The following is a 22736-nucleotide window of genomic DNA, read 5'->3' as shown; positions in this document are numbered from 1 at the left end:
TGATGACTGCTTTGCACACTCTTGGCATTCTCTTGATGAGCGTCTTGATGAAATGGTTTTCACTTCACAGGTGTGCCCTGTCAGGTTTAATAAGTGGGATTTCTTGCCTTATAAATGGGGTTGGGACCATCAGTTGTGTTGTGCAGAAGTCAGGTGGATACACAGCTGATAGTCCTACTGAATAGACTGTTAGCTGCTTTTTTCTTGCCATAATATAAATTCTAAGTAAAGAAAAAGGAGTGGCCATCATTACTTTAAGAAATGAAGGTCAGTCAGTGCGAAAAATTGGGTAAACTTTGAAAGTGTCCCCAAGGGCAGTTGCAAAAACCATCAAGCGCTACAAAGAAACTGGCTCACATGAGGACCGCCCCAGGAAAGGAAGACCAAGAGTCACCTCTGCTTCTGATGATAAGTTTATCCGAGTCACCAGCCTCAGAAATCGCAGGTTAACAGCAGCTCAGATTAGAGACCAGGTCAATGCCACACAGAGTTCTAGCAGCAGACACATCTCTTCAACAACTGTTAAGAGGAGACTTTGTGCAGCAGGCCTTCATGGTAAAATAGCTGCTAGGAAACCACTGCTAAGGACAGGCAACAATCAGAAGAGACTTGTTTGGGCTAAAGAAGACAAGGAATGGACATTAGACCAGTGGAAATCTGTGCTTTGGTCTGATGAGTCCAAATTTAAGATCTTTGGTTCCAACCACCGTGTCTTTGTGTGACGCAGAAAAGGTCAACGGATGGACTCTACATGCCTGGTTCACACCGTGAAGCATGGAGGAGGAGGAGTGATGGTGTGAGGGTGCTTTGCTGGTGACACTGTTGGGGATTTATTCAAAATTGAAGGCATACTGAACCAGCATGGCTACTACAGCATCTTTTAGCGGCATGCTATTCCATCCGGTTTGCGTTTAGTTGGACCATCATTTATTTTTCAATAGGACAATGACCCCAAACACACCTCCAGGCTGTGTAAGGGCTATTTGACCAAGAGGGAGAGTGATGGGGTGCAACGCCAGATGACCTGGCCTCCACAGTCACCAGACCTGAACCCAATCGAGATGGTTTGGGGTGAGCTGGACCACAGAGTGAAGGCAAAAGGGCCAACAAGTGCTAAGCATCTCCTTCAAGATTGTTGGAAAACCATTTCCGGTGACTACCTCTTGAAGCTCATCAAGAGAATGCCAAGAGTGTGCAAAGCAGTCATCAAAGCAATAGGTGGTTACTTTGAAGAACCTAGAATATAAGACATATTTTCAGTTGTTTCACACTTTTTTGTTAAGTATATAATTCCACATGTGTTAATTCATAGTTTTGATGCCTTCAGTGTGAATGTACAGTTTCCATAGTCATGAAAATACAGAAAAATCTTTAAATGAGAAGGTGTGTCCAAACTTTTGGTCTGTACTGTATGTCTTTCTATAGGTTAACTTTACAGTATCAGCAAAGTGAATGACATTTCTGAAATATCATGCGCACGCTGCTTATGGTTTGTAGTGTTTTCAAATCTGTAGCGTGTCAATTCTGTCAATGTTTTTACAGGGTTATTCACCCATTCAAATGAATGTGGGGGGGGGGAGTTATAAGCATATCTAAATCACACCTATTTTATGCAGCATTTTTTCTGCCAAGGTGCAGATAAATCTGCTGCAAATACTAAACGTGTGCACGCAGCCTAGTGGTGCAGCGAGGCGTAAGAGCCGCCTGTAGACGTTCCATGCGAGCCTCACATTCCATACTGCTCCTACATGAAGGTGGACATACTGTAGAAATAAAAGCTGATGCTCCGGTTTCTGACACTGCTTTGCTGTGGATGCTGCTGTGGAATTTAAAGAAATAAGTAGCGTACCTATTATGTATGAAGCTATCTCATTTTTATGTTGCTGCAAGGAACCTATGTTTTTCTGTGTGTGAGCAGATTGAGGCATTTGGTAACATCTTATTTTTCCTTTTAGGATTGGTGTTGATAATTTTGGCCAATCTGCAGCTATTCCTGGGCGACCTACAACTGCTTATGGCTATCGTCCTGATGAACCTTACTACTACGGAATTGGAGCCCGATAATTGCTGATCACTCCGAACATTGATTAATAATGAGGCCAAATTTACCTGGGCCTTCAGGAAAGCATGCCTCTAGTTTGTGTTTGGTAAATGAGATCTGTGGCTTCCATATGTGGTTACTTTGAGGACTTGGATAAGCTTCGCCTTCTGTCTATATAGTTCTACACCTTGTTTTACATTTCAGCACAGGGAGCAGATACAAACCAGGGGAAACTCCAGAAAACAAGTCCTGTTTAGTAAGAAGCATTCTGCATATTATTGTGAAACTAAATGTCCTCCAACGTTAATGATTCCTTATTTATATTTATGTCCTACAACAGCATGTCCACCATTATTTCAGTGTTTTCACCTAGCTTATGTCATTAAATACATTTCAAAGAAAACATAATGGTCTTTGTTATTTTTAGCCAGTATTCAGTGGAAAAAATGCTAAATATTCTGTCTAGAAATTAATAAATATTTGTTAAGCATCCCTGGGGGTAACATACACTTGGTATCTTCGTCATACTGGTTCTCTCAGTCGCGGGCACTGGATCACTTCCTGCTATTGTGCAGATCAGTCAATGAGAATCCGAGCACTAGAACCCACATATTCTCTATAGTTCTTAGCCTGTCACCCCGAAAACTGAAATGTAATTAATTAGACCTTCATATAGGGGACTTAGCGCCAATAAAAATCATCATACATATACTGTAAATTGTATTAAATTTGTCTTATTGAAAAATCGTTTTACCACATATGTAAATGAGGGGACTTCGGTGCGCTGCTCAACCCCTCCCCCCATGGCGATTAGCAGTGCTTGTTTTGAAGCACTGCCTGATCCAACTCCCCCTCCTTGCATATACTAACATCGGAGAGGCTGAGCGCCTGCGCTCACTGGGTTCATCTGTGCAGGGGCAAAATTTTCATCCCTCTCTCTAGTGTGTAGCAGCTGTATGCTGCATGGAAACGCGCGCACACTGGCATACAGGGGGCGAGCATGTGCACACTGTCAGTTTGTGTGCATTGTCATCCCTCTCCTGTGATGCAACCATAGAAAGAATTGCGCATCATAGTAACATAGTTTTTAAGGTTGAAGGAAGACTAAGTCCATCTAGTTCAACCCATAGCCTAACATGTTGATCCAGAGGAAGACAAAAAAAAACATGTGGCAAACACTAAGCTCAACATTGGGGAAAAAAATTCCTTCCTGACTCCATACGGCAATCAGACTAGTTCCCTGGATCAACGCACTATCAAGGAATCTAGTATATATAACCTATAATATTATACTTTTTAATAAAGGTATCCATGCCCTTATTAAATTCTAGTAGTGAATTCCTCATTACAACATCATGCGGCAAAGAGTTCCATAGTCTCACTGCTCTTACAGTAAAGAATCCGCGTCTGTGATTATGATTAAACCTTCTTTCCTCCAGACGTAGAAGATGCCCCCTTGTTCCCGTCTCAGGCCTCAGAGTAAAAAGATCAGTAGAAAGGTCTTTGTACTGTCCCCTCATATACTTGTACATAGTAATAAGATCACCCCTAAGCCTTTGTTTTCCCACAGTAAATAACCCCAAGTGTAATAACCTGTCTTGGTATTGCAGACCCCTCAGTCCTCTAATAACCTTGGTCGCTCTTCTCTGCACCCGCTGTAGTTCAGCTATGTCTTTCTTATACACCGGAGACCAGAACTCATATGATAATTTCTATGAAAACTGCCTCCTTAACTACACCTCACCAACAACTAGGGAGTGCCTTACTGGTGAGCTCAGCCCCTTAGTTTGATGACCTATGGCGTGAGGTCCCATGCGGTGTGAATAGAGCAGGCTCAAGAGCTGAGTTTGCACTTTACAGTCAGCATCTGCCTCCTAACAGTAGTCACCTGAGTTAGTACCAATCACTGCTGTTCAAGCATTTAAATGTCACTGACAGTCACGGACAGCTGCTTTGCAGTGCACTCGTGCATAGATTGCCCTAGCTAGGCCCTCACAACATGATCACAGGGTGCCAATGGGTTAACTGCTCAAGACCCCCATGGCTGCCATCTTTATCCTTCTGTGAAACACATTCTAGGGCTGAGTTTCATGGGAGATCTTTAGCTACCCTATATACTGCAGTCTATAGCATGAGCGATCAAATGATTGCAGAACTAGGTCCTCTAAGGGGACTTTAAAAAAAAAGGTAGAAATTAAAAATATTGTAAAAATATCAAAAGGAAACCGAAGATTTCCAAAACGTGTAGGAGTAATTAAGGTTCAATGCACCAGAAGCCTCTGCTAAGCAAGTTTACTCAACTGTGACGGCACACACCGGGAATTCCCTTGTTACAGGGCTGGGACAAGGTATTTTGGTGCCCTAAACAGGTGTAGACGATGGCGCCCTTCCCCTCCCAATGAACCCACAGCCCCCAAGAAAAGGAATGAGTCAGAGACTAAGGTAAGCGGACCCCTAACGCCCCCCTCCAATGGGTTAGGCAACAAGCTCTGACAACCACTTCCACTAGAATTGTTAGCATTTTCACCAAAAAATACCAGCAGAAGTAAAAAAGTGGTGTACTTCAGAGTTTAGGCTCAACAGAGAGTGCACATTCAAAGTTTTCAACAAAACTTATGGTGGTCCTGGAGCCATATTCCTGTACGGATAGTAGTTCTGGTATTTTATGCATGTACATACACATGATGGTGGTTCTGGTGACGTATTTATGTAGTGATGGTTGTTCTGGTGACATATTCATGTACTGCTGGTGGCTCTAGGGACGTATTCATGTAGTGATGGTTGTTCTGGTGACATATTCATCACCAGAACTATCATCAGTATATGAAATCATGATCAGCGCATAAATAGAACACCGCTCTTTACAAGGAGAATGGTTAATCACCAAGCAAAAAAAATAGAAATAACCACAATATAATGTATAAAATTACTATTTTATTTTAGACGTGATAAAATACAATTAAAAAGGAACAAGGTACCAAAAAAAGGGAAGATCAAGGAAGCCTTTTTTATATATAACAAGCGTAGCTGGTGAATATGAAAGACACTATAAATGGGTCATAGACATCCTTCAATTATTAACTATAATAATCCTTATACCGAAAAAAATCATTTAACACCTCCAAGTCACATGAAATTAATAAAGGTATATTGATAGCAGCATGTAATATCAGTAAAGTGCTTAAGTGCATATAGATCGCAAAATCAATCAAATCTAACATGCAAATACACTAAAGTAAATATGAAAATCATGTAACACTTCTGAATCATGTGAACTCAATAAGGTATACAGATAGCATATAATATAAATATCAGTAAGGTGCTTTACTGCATACAGACCACAGCATAAATGAAATATGGCATACAACCTTATCAATGTAAACTATCGCTTTCTAGGTCACAGGCACATTATATAGTAATAAGGAAAAGGAGACCCAAATAGTGTCAAATAATCACCTGTTTAGTGTAGCACTCACAAATATGAAGGCTCCTGCTTCCTGCCCTGACGCGCATGTTTCACCTAGCTTCTTTGGGAAGCCTATGCTATGCTGTCCTATTGAACTGTTTCTTGCTGTGTTTTGATGGACTGTTTGGCTGTCCAATCCGGTGAGTGGCAAGTCAGGCTCTCAGTGCTTTGATTGACAGCTCGGCTGTCCAATCTTTGACTGGGATTTGCAGGGCAGTCTCCAGGTGTTCAGTGTTCTGGAGATTGCCCAAGCTATTTAACGGAGCTGACTGCCCCTGTTCCCTCCCGGACATAGTTTGTTCTTCCTGGTGAGTGTTTGCCTCATTCTGTTGTTCTGTGTTCTGATCTTCTGCTGCCTGACCCTTTGGACCGTGTGCTGACTACCTCCTTGTCTAGCCCTTTGGTTTTGTTCTGCTCTCTCTTGATATTGACCCTGGACTGTGACCTGACTTACGCATCTGTATTTTCCCTTGTTATCTACGGGCTCTCTTGGTATTGATCTCGGAACATCTGACTATCCACCTCACGGTCGCTCCGTCAGTTAGTGACTAGCATCACATTACGTCTGGCCATACATTTTTTTTTTCCTCTCACCAATGGATCCAGTTTGTGCATTGTGTGATCAGGTGACGAGTCTGACCCAGATGGTTCAGGATCTGGCCAGGAATCTCCAGAGGCTAGAATCCTCACAGTCCCAGCTTCAAGGTCAGTTTAGTACTCTGGGTGTGTCCCAAAGCTCTCCCCCAGCGACAGTAGTTATGTCTTCTGGACCTACTGACCTACAGTTGACCCCCCCCCCCCGAACCAGTTGTGGCACTTTCTGACAATTTTTTTTTTTTGGGGGGGGGGTGGGGATCAATTTAGGGTGTTCAAGGAGAGCTGTAAATTATTTTTCACTCTACGACCCTGGTCTTGTGGGGATGAGTCCCAGCAGGTGGATATAATCATGTCCCTATTGTGTGGGGGGTCCTCAGACTTGGGCATTTTCTTTGTCTCCACTAGCCCCAGAACGGTCTTCTGTCGACGCCTTTTTTGACGCTTTAAAGATTATTTATGATGAACCTGACAGGATCCAGGTCGCAGAGGCTAAGATCACGAACCTGACGCAGGGGGGCCGCACCACTGAGGATTATAGTTCGGAGTTCCGGCAATTGTCCTCTGAGGTTTTTTGGAACGATGATGCTCTCGTGTGGCAGTTTCGCCGTGGCCTTAGGGATACTCTTAAGGATGCTCTGGCCTTGCATCCTCAGAGGGGCATATAATCTGATACGAATCCGGGAGGGGGATGATAGGAAAACAGGTGTTTGCCTTTTGGTTTAACTAATGCACCTGCTGTTTTTCAGATCTTTATGAATCACATTTTTTCTGATATCACTGGAAGGTTTATTGTGATATACCTTGATGACATTCAAATTTTTTCGTCTGAACTAAGTTCACACTATGATCATGTTCGTTTTGTTTTACAAAGACTCAGGGAAAATGCTTTGTTTGCCAAATTAGAAAAGTGTCCTTTCTCTGTTCAGGAAATATAATTTCTGGGGTTCATTGTATCTGCTGAGGGTTTTAAAATGGATCCTGGGAAGGTGCAGGCTATAATTGTTTGGGTTAAACCCCACGACCTTAAAGCACTACAGCGTTTTTTAGGATTCGCCAACTACTATAGAAAATTTAAGGGATTTTCGCAGATTGTTAAACCTCTTACTGATCTCACATGTAAAGGGGCGGATCTTAAGGTTTGGTCGTCAAGCTATTGGGGCCTTTAATAAACTAAAAGAGTGCTTCATGTCTGCTCCAATTCTGATTCAGCCTGATCTTCAGAAACAGTTTATTGTAGAGGTGGATGCCTCAGAGGTTGGGGTAGGGGCTGTTTTATCCCAAGGTCCCAAAACCCTGATTAATTTATGGCCATGTGCATTTTTTTCTAGGAAATTTTCATCTGCTGAGCGAAACTATGATGTTGGAAATCATGAGCTGCTTGCTGTAAAGTTAGCTTTTGAAGAATGGAGGCATTTTTTGGAGGGAGCTATTCATCAGGTCACGGTTGTGACTGATCATAAGAATCTGGCTTATATTGAATCTGCTAAACGTTTAACCCCTAGACAGACCAGGTGGTCCTTATTTTTTTCTAGATTCAATTTTTCCATCACGTTCAGACCAGGATCTAAGAATGTTAGAGCTGACGCTCCGTCATGCAGCGTTAAGTCTGTTTCTCCTCCAGAACCTCCTTCCTCCATTCTTCCTAATATAGTAATTTTCGATTGTGTCCTCATAATTTGAGGCCGAGATTCGCAAAGTCCAGTCATCGGCTCCTTCCGCTACTCCTGGATCTAAATTATTTGTGCCCGTGTATCTAAGATTACATTTGTGGCAAGAGTTTCATGACTCTATCTTGAGTGGTCACCCCGGGGTCACTGCTACTCAGAAGGCTATATGTAGAAACTTTTGGTGGCCATCCATGCTTAATGACATTAAAAGTTTTGTATCCGCTTGAGAGGTTTGCGCTCGCGCTAAGACCGTGGACTCATCTGTCCATGGATTTCATAACTGATTTGCTTTTGTCTTGTGGGAAAAACATTATTTGGGTGGTGGTTGACCGACTCAGTTAACAAGCTCATTTTGTTCTGTTGTCAGGGTTACCTAATGCTGAGACACTTTCCCGGTTATTTATCAATCATGTGGTAAGATTGCATGGCATTCTCTTGAACATGTATCCAATAGGGGGGTGCAATTTGTCACCAAATTCTGGAGAGCATTTTGTAAAAGATTAGGGATTGACCTATCATTTTCCTCTGCTTATCAACAGTCAGACAGAGAGAACCAAACAGTCATTGGAGCAAATTCTTAGATGCTTCATTGCAGCTCAGCAGGAGGACTGGTCCTCATTCTTACCTCTTGCTGAGTTTGCCTTTAACAGTCGGGTTAACCAGTCTACTGGAACCTCGCCTCTTTTTTGCAATTATGGTTTTCATCCTCATTTTGGTGAATTCTCAAGAATGAGTTCTGATTGTCCAGGAGTCCCTGCCATAGAGAACTGTCCTGCGTGAAGGCCATCAGACATCCAGAGATGTCCGGCAGCATGGAGGAGCTCCTCAAACACCTGCTTCAAAGCCAACAAGTGCAGCACCAACAACACCTGCAGAGCCAGCAGAGCAGTAGCGACAGCAATACCGGGAGCTACAGCAGCAGCAGATCCTGCAGTAGCAGCAAGCTCAACAGGAAACAACCAAACTGCTGCTGCAACAGATCCGCTTGCAGCAGAAAGCGCAGCACCAGCTGGAGCTGCAGCAGCAGATTCAGCTTATGGCGGACGGCATCCAGGGCAGAGCGACCGCCCCACGCCTAGGGCTGACTGATGACTCATGTCAGGAAGGCATTAAGACGGGCCATGCAGAAGATGACCCCCGGGGATGCTGTAGAAGCCTTTCTGACAGTCTTTGAGAGGGTGGTTGATCGGGAGAGACTTCCACCAGAACAGTGGGCAGAGGTTCTGTCTCCATATTTGTCGGGTGAACCCCAAAAGGCATATTATGACTTAGCACAGCAGGATGTCAAAGAATATGCCAAACTAAAGACAGAGATCTTGGCACGCCTGGGAGTGAATATAGCGGCGCGAGCCCAACGAGTCCACCACTGGGCGTATGCTGACGACAAACCCCCCCCCGCTCGCAGATGTTTGACCTGATACATCCCATCATACTGGGCCGCGATTTCTCTTTGTTTTGGGACTTGTGGGGAAAGGGAACCGGACTAAGTAGCATGGACAAAAGCCAGGTCCCTAGGGAAAAACCCCCGACAAAGTCTCAAGTGGATGAGTTCCCACTGTGTGTCCTTGCCGGCGATGAGGGCGAGATGGTGATCAAGGAGACCAACCTTCCTGAGTTAGCTGAGTCTGGAGAGAACTTTGAGACTGCTCAAGTTCAGGACCTGACCTTAAAGGGGGCATTTGACCAGGGTACTGTATGTAATGGGGTTGCTCAAGGGGCCGACACCAGGTCCCCCCACTTTGCAGTTCAGGGGGAGTTGTTATATCGGGTGGCCAAACAAAGGGGCGGTGAGATAGTTGAACAGCTGTTAGTGCCGGGGCCATACCAACGGAGGGTATTGGATATGGCCCATTCACATGTCCTGGGAGGACACCTAGGTTCGAGAAAACTCAGGAAAGAATATTGAGAAGGTTTTATTTGCCAGGGTGTTACTAAGAAATTCTAAACTATTGTAGGTCCTGCCCCACCTGCCAGATAACCGCTCCCTCTTCCCACTTCTGTAGCCCACTAATCCCACTACCTGTGATAGAGGTCCCCTTTGAGAGGATTGCTATGGACCTAGTGGGGCCCTTAGTCAAATCAGCCCGGGGCCACCAATACATTCTGGTGGTCATGGACTATGTGACCCGCTATCCAGAAGTGATACCGCTAAGGAACTCATTGAGTAAGTGCATAGCCAGGACCGGTCTGCCGAAGGAAATACTAACCGATCAAGGGACCCGTTCATGAGCAAGATAATGAAAGAGCTGTGTAAGGTCTTCCAGATTACCCAGCTGAGAACCTCCGTTTACCATCCGCAGACAGACTGCCTAATAGAGCACTTTAATAAAACCCTAAAAGCGATGCTCAAGAAAGTTGTAGAGAAAGATGGATGTGACTGGGACTACCTGCTACAGTTCCTGCTCTTCTCGGTAAGGGAGGTTCCGCAAGCCTCTACTGGCTTTTCCCTTTTGAGCTATTGTATGGAGGAGATCCGCGAGGGCTCATGGATATCGCTAAGGAAACCTGGGAAGCCAATGTTATGCCACACCAGAGCATCATTGAACATGTCGCCCAGATGCAGGAAAGAATGGCGAAAGTGATGCCTATCGTGAAGGCGCATCTCCTCCAGGCGCAGGAGGCCCAGGCAAGGGTCTATAACTGATCGGCGAGGCTGAGACAGTTCCAGCCTGGGGACCGTGTTCTGGTGCTAATCCCCACAGTCGAGAGCGAGTTCCTGGCCAAATGGCAAGGTCCGTACGAGGGGCTGGAGAAAGTCACTGAAGTTAATTATAAAATACACCAGCCTGGCAGAAGAAAGCCGCACCAAGTGTACCATGTGAACCTGCTCAAGCTGTGGAGAGACCGGGAACCTGTGGAAGCTCCTTGCCTGGGAGCCACTCCCGAATGCAAGGAAGAAGAGGTCACGATAGCAGAGACTCTATTGCCGGCCAAGAAGCAACAGTGTCAAGAACTGCTACAGCGGAATTGTGACCTGTTCTCAGAGTTGCCGGGGCATACTCAGGTGGTAGAGCATGATGTGCTAACAGAGCTGCATATAAGAGTGAACCTGAATCCCTACAGGATTCCTGAAGCATTCTGAGAGGTGATCTCAACCTTAGGTAAAAAGGATTTTAGACCTCGGGGTGATAGAGGAGTCGAAGAGTGGATGGTCGAGTCCCATCGTCCTCGTGCCAAAACCCAATGGGGAGTGGAGGTTTTGTAAAGGCTACCGCCCGCTGAATGAGGTGTCCAAGTGTGATGCATACCTGATGCCCGGCGTCGATGAACTCATCGAGAGGCTTGGACTGGCGAGGTACATTACCACCCTCGACCTGACGAAGGGCTACTGGCAGATCCCCATGTCCCAGACTGCTAAGGAGAAGATGGCTTTCTCGACACCTGATGGGTGCTTCCAATACACTCGGATGCCATTCGGACTGCAAGGGGCACCAGCCACCTTCCAGAGGGCTATAGATCAGATCCTAGCCCCACATAAGAAGTATGCTGCAGCCTACCTTGACGAGATTGTGATCTTTAGCCCAGACTGGGCTAGTCATCTACCTAAAGTACAGGCCGTTCTGGATGCTCTGAGGAAGGCGGGATTTACTATAAATCCGAGACAATGTGCCATTGGAAACGAGGTGGCCAAGTGCTTGGGCTATGTCATCTGGAGAGGCGAAATAAAGCCACAAGTCAATAAAGTGGAGGCAATCCAGAACTGGCCGCAACCACCTCACCAAGAAGCAATTGAGAGCGTTCCTGGGGATTATGGGATATTACCAGCGCTTTATCCAAAATTTTGCCATGATGGCCGCGCCGCTTATGGATCTCCTAAAAGGCACCAGAGCAACGATGGTGAAATGGACGGAGGAAATAGAGATGGCGTTCCAACAGTTGAAGCTAGCACTGTGTAAGCAGCCGGTCCTTGTCACACCAGACTTTAAGAAGGAATTCGTAGTCCAGACAAACGCTTTAGAAGTTGGCCTGGAAGCCGTACTCTCTCAGGAGTTAAATGGGGAAGAACATCCCATTCTCTATCTGAGATGGAAGCTCTACGCAATAGTAGAAAAAAAGTGCTTAGCAATAAAATGGGCGTACATACACTAAGATATTACCTACTGGGCCGGAAGTTTAAACTGGTGTCAGACCATGCCCCTTTGAGATGGTTGAGGGAAAAGAGGGGTAAAAATGCCCAGGTAACTAGATGGTTCTTAGGTCTCCAGGACTTTAATTTTCACGTGGCACATAGGCCCAGGAAGTTAAATGGGAACGCTGATGCCCTTTCTAGAATTCCCTGTCTGGTGTCTGAAGGTGTCCAAACCCCCGGCTTTGGGCAGAGGGGGGAATATGTGACAGAGTCACTGGTGTTATATGTGAGGGGAGGAATGTGTCACTCCGGCTGTTAGCCTGTGTGACTGAACTTACAACTTTGTTCCAGCATGTTATATGTTGGGGGTTAATTCACCTGAAGGGTGTGGTTTTGTGTGAATGACAAAGAGATGGGTGAGAAGTCATTCACCCTACCTCCCCTCAGGGTGTGGCTGGCTGTATTTGGTGAAGCCAGAGAGCAAGACCGAAGGACTAGTGTTTGGTGGGACTTCACTGTGCTACTCGGAGCGGGCAAAGCCTTGCTTGCTAATGGACTCTGTTATACTTTATCTTTTGTATTCCCGTTACATGGAGAGGGCCTGTTTATTTTTGTGGAACGCTGCTGGAGTTTATGCCGTACAATAAACCAGCAGGAAGTTAACCCAAACCGTGTGTCTGCCTCTGTGAGAGCCGAACAAGTCACTTTACCACAATATATATATATATTAAACCTACAAAAATCAGAGTAACAACCCCAAAGTAAGATGTTAATTCTTTAATAAGTACAAGAATATTTAAAAGATCAATTTCCATTAAAATGAGAATAAAATAGAGAATGGCAGACAGAGGCAGAGACCACACAGGGTACCCAGGTATATTGCAGTCATTAATCCATATTTTGTTAATTTTGTGTTGTGCATAAATGAATGCGCCAAAGAATACTATCAAGAGACTCTAATTCCCAGTCAGTGTAAATTAGTACATGACAAATACCTTAGTATAAAGGTACATATATGAATCCTGGAAAAGGTGTCTAGATATTAGAACATTATTAATGCTCCAAAGCTGTATCGAGGAATGTAACTAAGATGCCCAGTGTATGGGATACTAAAGAGAGGCATGAATGCATGTGCTAAATACACAGTGGAAAATATCCTACAAAGTACCAATAAACAGTTGGTTACCAATAAAGTATATGCATGCATGCAAAGTCCCTTCCAAAGTATAAAAATCCTATTTAATATGGATAGTTCCACGACAGACTATACACAATGGATATATATCTTTGCACGAGGGAAATAGAGATAATATGGAGTAATACAGGCATCTGGCAGGGAACAGGGGCAGTCAGCTCAGTTAAATAGCTTGGGCAATCTCCAGAACACTGAACACCTGGAGACTGCCCTGCAAATCCCAGTCAAAGATTGGACAGCTGAGCTGTCAATCAAAGCATCGAGATCCCGACTTGCCACTCACAGGATTGAACAGCCAAGCAGTCCTTCAAAACACAGCAAGAACCAGTTCAAAAGGACAGCATAGCAATCCCACACAGAATGCAGGAATCGTGACAGTACCCCCTCTTCCGGTGGCCCCCCAGGTTTCCCAGGAAACCTCCGATGGAAGGCCCTGACTAGACGATCGGCATTTACGTCTCGAGCAGGGACCCAGGATCTCTTCTCTGGTCCGTAACCTCTCCAATGAATGAGGTATTGGAGGGAATTACGGACTTTCCGAGAATCAACAACCTTTTGTACTTCAAACTCCAAACTGTCATTGATGGAAACTGGCAGAGGTGGAGATGGAGACAAAACGTAAGGGATAAACTCTTTTAGAGATTTATGGAATGCATTTGGAATGCAGAAAGACGCAGGGAGTTTTAATCTGAAGGCTACTGGGTTAACTACCTCCAAAATCTCATATGGACAAATAACCTTAGGACCCAACTTTGCTGATGGCACTTTCAATTTAATATTTTTGGAAGAAAGCCATACCTTATCACCAACTTTGAATATGGGGCCCCCTGAAAGTTTCCTATCAGCCATCTGTTTCTGGCGATGCTGGGCTACCCCAATATTCTTCTGAACCTCCCTCCAGACATCCCCAAGTTTCTGTATGACAACCTCTACTGGCAAGATTCCAGAAACACGTGTACCTGCCACAAAGGAATACGCCAAGCTAAAGACAGAGATCTTAGCACTCCTGGGAGTGGAATATGGTGGTGAGAGCCCAACGAGTCCACCACTGGGCGTATGCCAGCGACAAACCCCCTCGCTCGCAGATGTTTGACCTACTGCATCTCGTTCAGAAGTGGTTGCAGCCAGAGTCCTCCACTCCAGCCCAGATGGTCGAGCGGGTGGTGATTGATAGATTCGTGCATTCCCTTCCCAAGTCGGTACAGACTTGTGTTGCCCAGGGCAATCCCCAGAACGCAGATGACTTCATCGGCCTGGTAGAGAGGTATCAGGTGGTTAAGAAATCCCTTGGGAAGTTGGATATAGTCACTTCTCCGTACTTGGATACCCAAAAGGGGGCGGGTTCACCATGGAAGGGGTCTAGAGCCACCACTGGGGGGCGTCCCACTCCCACTGAAGGTGCCACAAGGACTGTTGTTAAAGATATATTCTGTTGGTGGTGTCACAACCCGGTGTCATATGTCCCCTGAGCCCATGGACTGCAGCCTAGGAAGACAGGGTTCCTATTATGCTTATCCAGCCTGCAGTGCAGACTGTAGACCCGGCGAGGGGCCGCATGCATGTGCCATATCCATTAGTGGAGTAAAGGTGCTTGGACTGTTGGACTCTGGGAGTCTGGTGACCTTAATCAGAGATACCCTTCCCCACCAGTTGATCCCTCCCAAAACTGTGGATGTTCGGTGCATCCATGGCAACGCCAAGGACTATCCTGTGGCCACTGTGACAGTGGGAACAGACTGTGGCGCCCAGTCCCACGAGGTCGGGGTGGTTAAGGACCTGATACATCCCGTCACACTGGGCTGTGATTTTTCTTTATTTTGGGACTTGTGAAGGAAGGGAACCGGACTAAGTAGCATGGGAAAAAAACAGGTCCCTGGAGAAGAACCCCCGACGAAGTCTCAAGTGGATGAGTTCCCAATGTGTGTCCTTGCCGGCGATGAGGGCGAGATGGTGACCGAGGAGGCCGACCTCCCTGAGTTAGATGTGTCTGGAGAAAACTTTGGGACTGCTCAAGTTTGGGACCTGACCTTAAAGGGGGCGTTTGACCAGGTTACTATATGTAATGGGGTTGCCTAAGAGCAGGGGGCCGATACCAGGTTCCCCCACTTTGCAGTTCAGGGGGAGTTGCTATATTGGGTAGCTAAACTAAGGGGCGGTGAGACAATGGAACAGCTGGTAGTGCCGGTACCATACCGATGGAGGGTTCTGGATATGGCACACTCACATATTCTGGGGGGACAGCTAGGGGTGAAGAAAACTCAGGAGAGAATAGCGAGGAAGTTTTATTGGCCAGGATGTTACTGGGAGATCTTAAACTATTGTAAATCCTGCCCCACCTGCCAGATAACCGTGCCCACCTCCCACTTCTGTACCCCTTAGTTCCACTACCTGTGATATAAGTTCCTTTTGAGAGGATTGCCATCGACCTCGTGGGCCCCTTAGTTAAATCGGCCCCTGGCCACCAATATATCTTGGTTATCATGGACTATGCGAACCGGTACTCTGAAGCGGTACCCTTAAAAAACTCCTCCAGCAGGAGCATAGCTCGGGAACTTGTTCACATCTTTGCCAGGACCGGCCTGCCGAAGGAAATCCTGATGGACCAAGGAACCCCATTCATGAGCAAGGTGATGAAGAAGCTGTGTAAAGTGCTTCAAATTACTCAGCTGCGAACCTCCATTTACCATCCGCAGACCGATGGTCTGGTGGAGCGCTTTAATAAGACTCTGAAAGCAATGCTCAAAAAGGTCATCGAGAAGGATGGTCAAGACTGGGACTACCTGTTCCCATTTCTACGGTTTTCCGTCAGGGAAGTTCCCCAAGCCTCCACTGGCTTCTCTCCGTTTGAGCTTCTATATGGCCGGCATCCAAGGGGTCTCCTAGATATCGCCAAGGAAACCTGGGAGGCCAAGGTCAGCCCCCACAGGACCATCATCGAGCATGTTGCCGAATTACAAGAGAGAATGGCGAAAGTGATGCCCATCGTGAAGGAACATCTCCTCCGGGCACAGGAAGCCCAGGCGAGGGTGTATAACCGGTCGGCAAGGCTGAGACAGTTCCAGCCTGGGGATCGCGTTCTGGTTCTCATTCCCACTGTCGAAAGTAAATTCCTGGCCAAGTGGCAAGGCCTGTATGAGGTGGTGGAGAAAGTGAAGTGAACTACCGAGTCCACCAGCCTGGCCGAAGAAAGCCGCTTCAAGTATACCATGTGAACTTGCTCAAGTCGTGGCTTGACCGGGAACTGGTGGAAACTCCTTGCCTGGGAGCCGCTCCTGAACACAAGGTGGAAGAGGTCACTATAGCAGAGACTCTATCGCCAGCCCAGAAGCAGCAATGTCGAGATCTACTACAGCGAAATCGGAAGTTGTTCTCAGAGTTGCCGGGGCATACTCAGGTGGTAGAGCATGACGTATTGACAGAGCCACATGTAAGAGTGAATCTGAAGCCGTACCGGATTCCGGAAGCACGCCGGAAGGTGATCTCTGACGAGGTAAAGAGGATGCTAGACCTCGGGGTGATAGAGGAGTCAAAGAGTGGGTGGTCGAGCCCAATAGTCCTCGTGCCAAAAACCAACGAAGAGTGGAGGTTTTGTAATGACTACCGCCGGCTGAATGAGGTGTCCAAGAGTGACACGTACCCGATGCCCCGCATCGATGAACTCATTGAGAGGCTTGGACCGGCATGATACATCACCACTCTTGACCTGACGAAGGGCTACTGGCAGATCCCCATGCCCAGACGGCCAAGGAGAAGACGGCTTTCTCGACACCTGATGGGTGCTTCCAATATACTCAGATGCCGTTCGGACTACAGGGGACCCTAGCTGTAAAGATACGGGGTCAGTGGGTGCTCTCGTCCGCTGGCCTAGCCGCCTTTAGAAAGACAACATGGACCAGGGCTCATCCCCAACCGAACGCCCGGACTCCTCAACCATGGGCGGAACACTACTCAGACAACACAGGGTGAGGGAATCACAATATTAAGGCTTTATTGGATCCCCGACATCTAACAGCATATAACACATACCCAGCACAGCACAAATTGTAACAGGCAACAGAGTCTCACCCTTCCACTGGCTCACCAGGGTTTTAGATTCTTCGTAATTCAGATCTTCCAGGACTATTTACTCCAAACCAGTCGTCCCCTTCTTTTGGCAGGCATCCGCCCAGAAAGAAATCATGCTGGAGTTTGGAACTGAGACAGCATGGCAAAGTCTGTAACCAGGCGACCGAAGTGTCCCAACCTGGGTTGCGTCCTATGCGGTCGTTGTTCTCCCATTCGAATCCGAAGATCCTAAATTAGCTGCCTGTCTTCAAGCTAGTGCACCTGCAGTCGGGACCAACATCCCTAGGCTGAGGGCAGTAGACAAAAATCTCCTGGTCAACTGAACAGTCTTCCTGATATACCCTCAGCCCTCATTGCAGGATACTGGGGACTTCACGATTGGCGGAATAAGACTGTCTTTTCATTGGCTGGATCTCAAGTCCCATATAACCATTTTTGGTCATATTGCAGTCCAGGCAAGGGAGAGCCACATACTGATTGATATAGTCCTACAATGGAATGCTAGTAGGAGACATTCGGTCTGCAAGTTATGACATTAGAACAATGGTGGCTGAGGCCATTTACATAGTCAACAATCCACATGGTAATACAATGGCATTCTAACAGGATTAAATTCCTCTGACCTTACAGAAGAGAGATAATTGCATTACATAGGTTAACATCACCAACATCTACAAGACTCTAGAAACAATGGGTATACAAAATAATGTCCAGCTAGATTGTAAGAACTTAACCCATGAGTGGCATATTACGAGTTCGCCACAAAATACCAAATTGTCCGGATAAATAAGAAATCATCCTATGTTGTATATAAAAGGGGTCCATTTCGTCACACTAGCCACCTTCCAGAGGGCTATGGATCGGATCCTAGCCCCACATAAGAAGTATGCCGCAGCCTATCTTGACGACATTGTAGTCTTTAGCCCAGACTGGGCTAGTGATCTACCTTGGCTACAGGCCGTTCTGGGTGCTCTGAGGAAGGCAGGATTTAAATCCAAAAAAATATGCCGTCAGAAAAGAGGAGGCCAAGTACTTTGGCTATGTCGTTGGAAGAGGCGAAATAAAGCCACAAGTAAATAAAGTGGAGGCAATCCAGAACTGGCAGAAACCGCTCTCCAAGAAGCAAGTGAAGAGCGTTCCTGCGAATGGTGGGATATTACCGGCGGTTTATCCCAAATTTTGCCATGATGGCCGCACCGCTGACGGATCTCCTAAAAGGCACCAGATCAACCATGGTGAAGTGGATGGAGGAAACAGAGACCGCGCTTCAACTGTTGAAATCAGCACTGCGTAAACAGCCGGTCCTGGTCAGACCAGACTTCAAGAAAGAGTTTGTGGTCCAGACAAACGCTTCAGAGGTTGGTCTAGGAGCCGTACTCTCTCAAGAGATAAATTGAGAAGAACATCCCATTCTCTATCTGAGCTGGAAGCTTTCGTCCTGTGAGAAAAACTAAGCAATAGTAGAAAAAGAGTGTTTAGCCATAAAGTGGGCCGTAGATACACTAAGATACTACCTACTAGGCCGGAAGTTTAAGTTGGTGTTAGACCATGCCCCGTTGAGATGGTTGAGAGAAAAGAGGGGTAAAAATGCCAGGGTAACTAGATGGTTCCAAGCTCTTCAGGACTTCAACTTTTACGTAGAGCATAGGCCCGGGAAGTTACACGGGAATGCTGATGCCCTTTCTAGAATTCCCTGTCTGGTATCAGAAGGTGCCCAAACCCCCGGCTTTGGGCAGAGGGGGGAATATGTGACAGAGTCACTGGTATGATTTATGAGGGTAAGTATGTGTCACACAAGTTGCTAGCCTGTGTGAACTGAAACCAATAAACTTTCTGCCAGCATGTTATATGCTGGAGGGTTAACTCACTTAAAGGGCGTGGTTTTAGGGGACTGACATAGAGATGGGAGGGATGTCATTCCCCATACATCCACCTTAGGGTGTGGCTGAACAACCTTTAAATGTTCAGTCCTGTTTTTTTTTTTCTCTGTGTGTGTTTGGAGAGTCGAGGTCTCCAGACTGGACAGCCATATCTCAGGGGGGAGCTGAAGGCTAGACATAACCTATGTGGGCGAATAGCACACACATATATGGACTGTGCTACAGTTTATCTTTTGTTTTGTTGTTTTGCCAAGTAAGGCTGTTTTTATTTCGCTGGAGTGCAGAGCTTTATGCTGTTAAGCCTACAAAGAAAGCCCGGGTTCCTGAGTCTACTTCTGGAAGTGGCTGAGCTAGTCGTCCTACCATAATATATACACTGCTCACAAAAAATAAAGGGAACACTTAAACAACAGAATATAACTCCAAGTAAATCAAACTTCTGTGAAATCAAACTGTCCACTTAGGAAGCAACACTGATTCACAATCAATTTCACATGCTGTTGTGCAAATGGAATAGACAATAGATGGAAATTATTGGCAATTATCAAGACACCCTCAATAAAGGAGTGGTTCTGCAGGTAGGGACCACGGACCACATCTCAGTACCAATGCTTTCTGGCTGATGTTTTTGTCACTTTTGAATGTTGGTTGTGCTTTCAAACTTGTGGTAGCATGACATGGACTCTACAACCCACAGAAGTTGCTCAGGTAGTGCAGCTCATCCAGGATGGCACATCAATGCGAGCTGTGGCAAAAAGGTTTGCTGTTTCTGTCAGCATAGTGTCCAGAGTCTGGAGGCGCTACCAGGAGACAGGCCAGTACACCAGGAGATGTGGAGGGGGCCGTAGGAGGGCAACAACCCAGCAGCAGGACCGCTACCTCTGCCTTTGTGCAAGGAGGAACAGGAGGAGCACTGCCAGAATCCTGCAAAATGACCTCCAGCGGGCCACAAATGTGCATGTGTCTGCACAAGCAGTTAGAAACCGACTCCATAAGGGTGGTATGAGGGCCCGACGTCCACAGATGGGGGTTGTGCTCACAGCTCAACACCGTGCAGGACGCTTGGCATTTGCCACAGAACACCAGGATTGGCAAAGTCGCCACTGGCGCCCTGTGTTCTTCACAGATGAAAGCAGGTTCACACTGAGCACATGTCACAGACGTGACAGAGTCTGGAGACGCCGTGGAGAGCGATCTGCTGCCTGCTACATCCTTCAGCATGACCGGTTTGGCAGTGGGTCAGTAATGGCGTGGGGTGGCATTTCTTTGGAGGGCCGCACAGCCCTCCATGTGCTCGCCAGAGGTAGCCTGACTGCCATTAGGTACCGAAATGAGATCCTCAGATCCCTTGTGAGACCATAAGCTGGTGCGGTTGGCCCTGGGTTCCTCCTAATGCAGGACAATGCCAGACCTCATGTGGCTGGAGTGTGTCAGCAGTTCCCACAAGATGAAGGCATTAAAGCTATGGACTGGCCTGCCCGTTCCCCAGACCTGAATCCGATTGAGCACATCTGGGACATCATGTCTCGTTACATCCACCAACGTCATGTTGCACCACAGACTGTCCAGGAGTTGGCGGATGCTTTAGTCCAGGTCTGGGAGGAGATCCCACAGGAGACCATCCGCAACCTCATCAGGAGCATGCCCAGGCGTTGTAGGGAGGTCATACAGGCACGTGGAGGCCACACACAATACTGAGCCTCATTTTGACTTGTTTTAAGGACATTATATCAAAGTTGGATCAGCCTGTAGTGTGTTTTTCCACTTTAATTTTGGGGGTGACTCCAAATCCAGGCCTCCATTGGTTAATAAATCTGATTTCCATTGGTTAATAAATCTGATTTCCATTGATGATTTGTGTGTGATTTTGTTGTCAGCACATTCAACTTTGTACAGAACAAAGTATTCAATGAGAATATTTAATTCATTCAGATCTAGGATGTGTTATTTGAGTGTTCCCTTTATTTTTTTGAGCAGTGTATATATATATATATATATATATATATATATATATATATATATATATATATATATATATACTGTACATATATATATATATATATATATATATATATATATATATATATACAGTACAGACCAAAAGTTTGGACACACCTTCTCATTTCAAGATTTTTCTGTATTTTCTTGACTATGAAAATTGTACATTCACACTGAAGGCATCAAAACTATGAATTAACACATGTGAAATTATATACTTAACAAAAAAGTGTGAAACAACCGAAAATATGTCTTATATTCTAGGTTCTTCAAAGTAGCCACCTTTTGCTTTGATGACTGCTTTGCACACTCTTGGCATTCTCTTGATGAGCTTCAAGAGGTAGTCAATGGAAATGGTCTTCCAACAATCTTGAAGGAGTTCCCAGAGATGCTTAGCTCTTGTTGGCCCTTTTGCCTTCACTCTGCGGTCCAGCTCACCCCAAATCATCTCGATTGGGTTCAGGTCTGGTGACTGTGGAGGCCAGGTCATCTGGCGTAGCACCCCATCATTCTCCTTCTTGGTCAAATAGCCCTTACACAGCCTGGAGGTGTGTTTGGGGTCATTGTCCTGTTGAAAAATAAATGATGGTCCAACTAAACGCAAACCGGATGGAATAGCATGCCGCTGCAAGATGCTGTTGTAGCCATGCTGGTTCAGTATGCCTTCAATTTTGAATAAATCCCCAACAGTGTCACCAGCAAAGCACCCCCACACCATCACACCTCCTCCTCCATGCTTCTCGGTGGGAACCAGGCATGTAGAGTCTATCCATTCACCTTTTCTGCATCGCACAAAGACACGGTGGTTGGAACCAAAGATCTCAAATTTAGACTCATCAGACCAAAGCACAGATTTCCACTGGTCTAATGTCCATTCCTTGTGTTCTTTAGCCCAAATAAGTCTCTTCTGCTTGTTGCCTGTCGTTAGCAGTGGTTTCCTAGCAGCTATTTTACCATGAAGGCCTGCTGCACAAAGTCTCCTCTTAACAGTTGTTGAAGAGATGTGTCTGCTGCTAGAACTCTGTGTGGCATTGACCTGGTCTCTAATCTGAGCTGCTGTTAACCTGCAATTTCTGAGGCTGGTGACTCGGATAAACTTATCCTCAGAAGCAGAGGTGACTCTTGGTCTTCCTTTCCTGGGGCAGTCCTCATGTGAGCCAGTTTCTTGCAGCGCTTGATGGTTTTTGCATCTGCACTTGGGGACACTTTCAAAGTTTTACCAATTTTTTGCATTGACTGACCTTCATTTCTTAAAGTAAGAAATGAAGGCCACTCGTTTTTCTTTACTTAGCTGCTTTTTTCTTGCCATAATACAAATTCTAACAGTCTACTTAGTAGGACTATCAGCTGTGTATCCACCAGACTTCTGCACAACACAACTGATGATCCGAACCCCATTTATAAGGCAAGAACTCCCACTTATTAAACCTGACAGGGCACACCTGTGAAGTGAAAACCATTTCCGGTGACTACCTCTTGAAGCTCATCAAGAGAATGCCAAGAGTGTGCAAAGCAGTCATCAAAGCAAAAGGTGGCTACTTTGAAGAACCTAGAATATAAGACATATTTTCAGTTGTTTCACACTTTTTTTGTTAAGTATATAATTCCACATGTGTTAATTCATAGTTTTGATGCCTTCAGTGTGAATGTACAATTTTCATAGTCATGAAAATACAGAAAAATCTTTAAATGAGAAGGTGTGTCCAAACTTTTGGTCTGTACTGTATATATATATATATATATATATATATAATACAG

General features: G+C 45.8%; 1 protein-coding gene and 1 long non-coding RNA gene across 3 annotated transcripts in view; both read left to right on the top strand.

The window, feature by feature from the left end:
• Positions 1-2414, top strand: part of KIFAP3 (kinesin associated protein 3) — a 176076-nt gene extending 173662 nt beyond the window's left edge. Inside the window, exon 20 of one of the 2 annotated variants that reach the window (XM_073644085.1) lies at positions 1956-2414. In XM_073644085.1, coding sequence (XP_073500186.1) covers positions 1956-2064 — 109 coding nt within the window. In that variant the 3' untranslated portion in view covers positions 2065-2414. The remainder of the gene's footprint in view (positions 1-1955) is intronic. The other variant, XM_073644084.1, reaches the window with a different exon arrangement.
• Positions 2415-5693: 3279 nt separating this feature from the next.
• LOC141157163 (uncharacterized) overlaps positions 5694-22736 on the top strand; it is a 32038-nt gene continuing 14995 nt past the window's right edge. Inside the window, exon 1 of the long non-coding RNA XR_012247750.1 lies at positions 5694-5815. This is a non-coding gene — a long non-coding RNA (uncharacterized lncRNA). The remainder of the gene's footprint in view (positions 5816-22736) is intronic.

The sequence above is a fragment of the Phyllobates terribilis genome, unplaced genomic scaffold (genome assembly GCF_046119375.1).
Source record: "Phyllobates terribilis strain yellow unplaced genomic scaffold, ASM4611937v1 Scaffold_8__6_contigs__length_399053987, whole genome shotgun sequence".
NCBI classification, from domain to species: domain Eukaryota; kingdom Metazoa; phylum Chordata; class Amphibia; order Anura; family Dendrobatidae; genus Phyllobates; species Phyllobates terribilis.
This window is presented reverse-complemented; position numbering and strand designations above follow the sequence as displayed.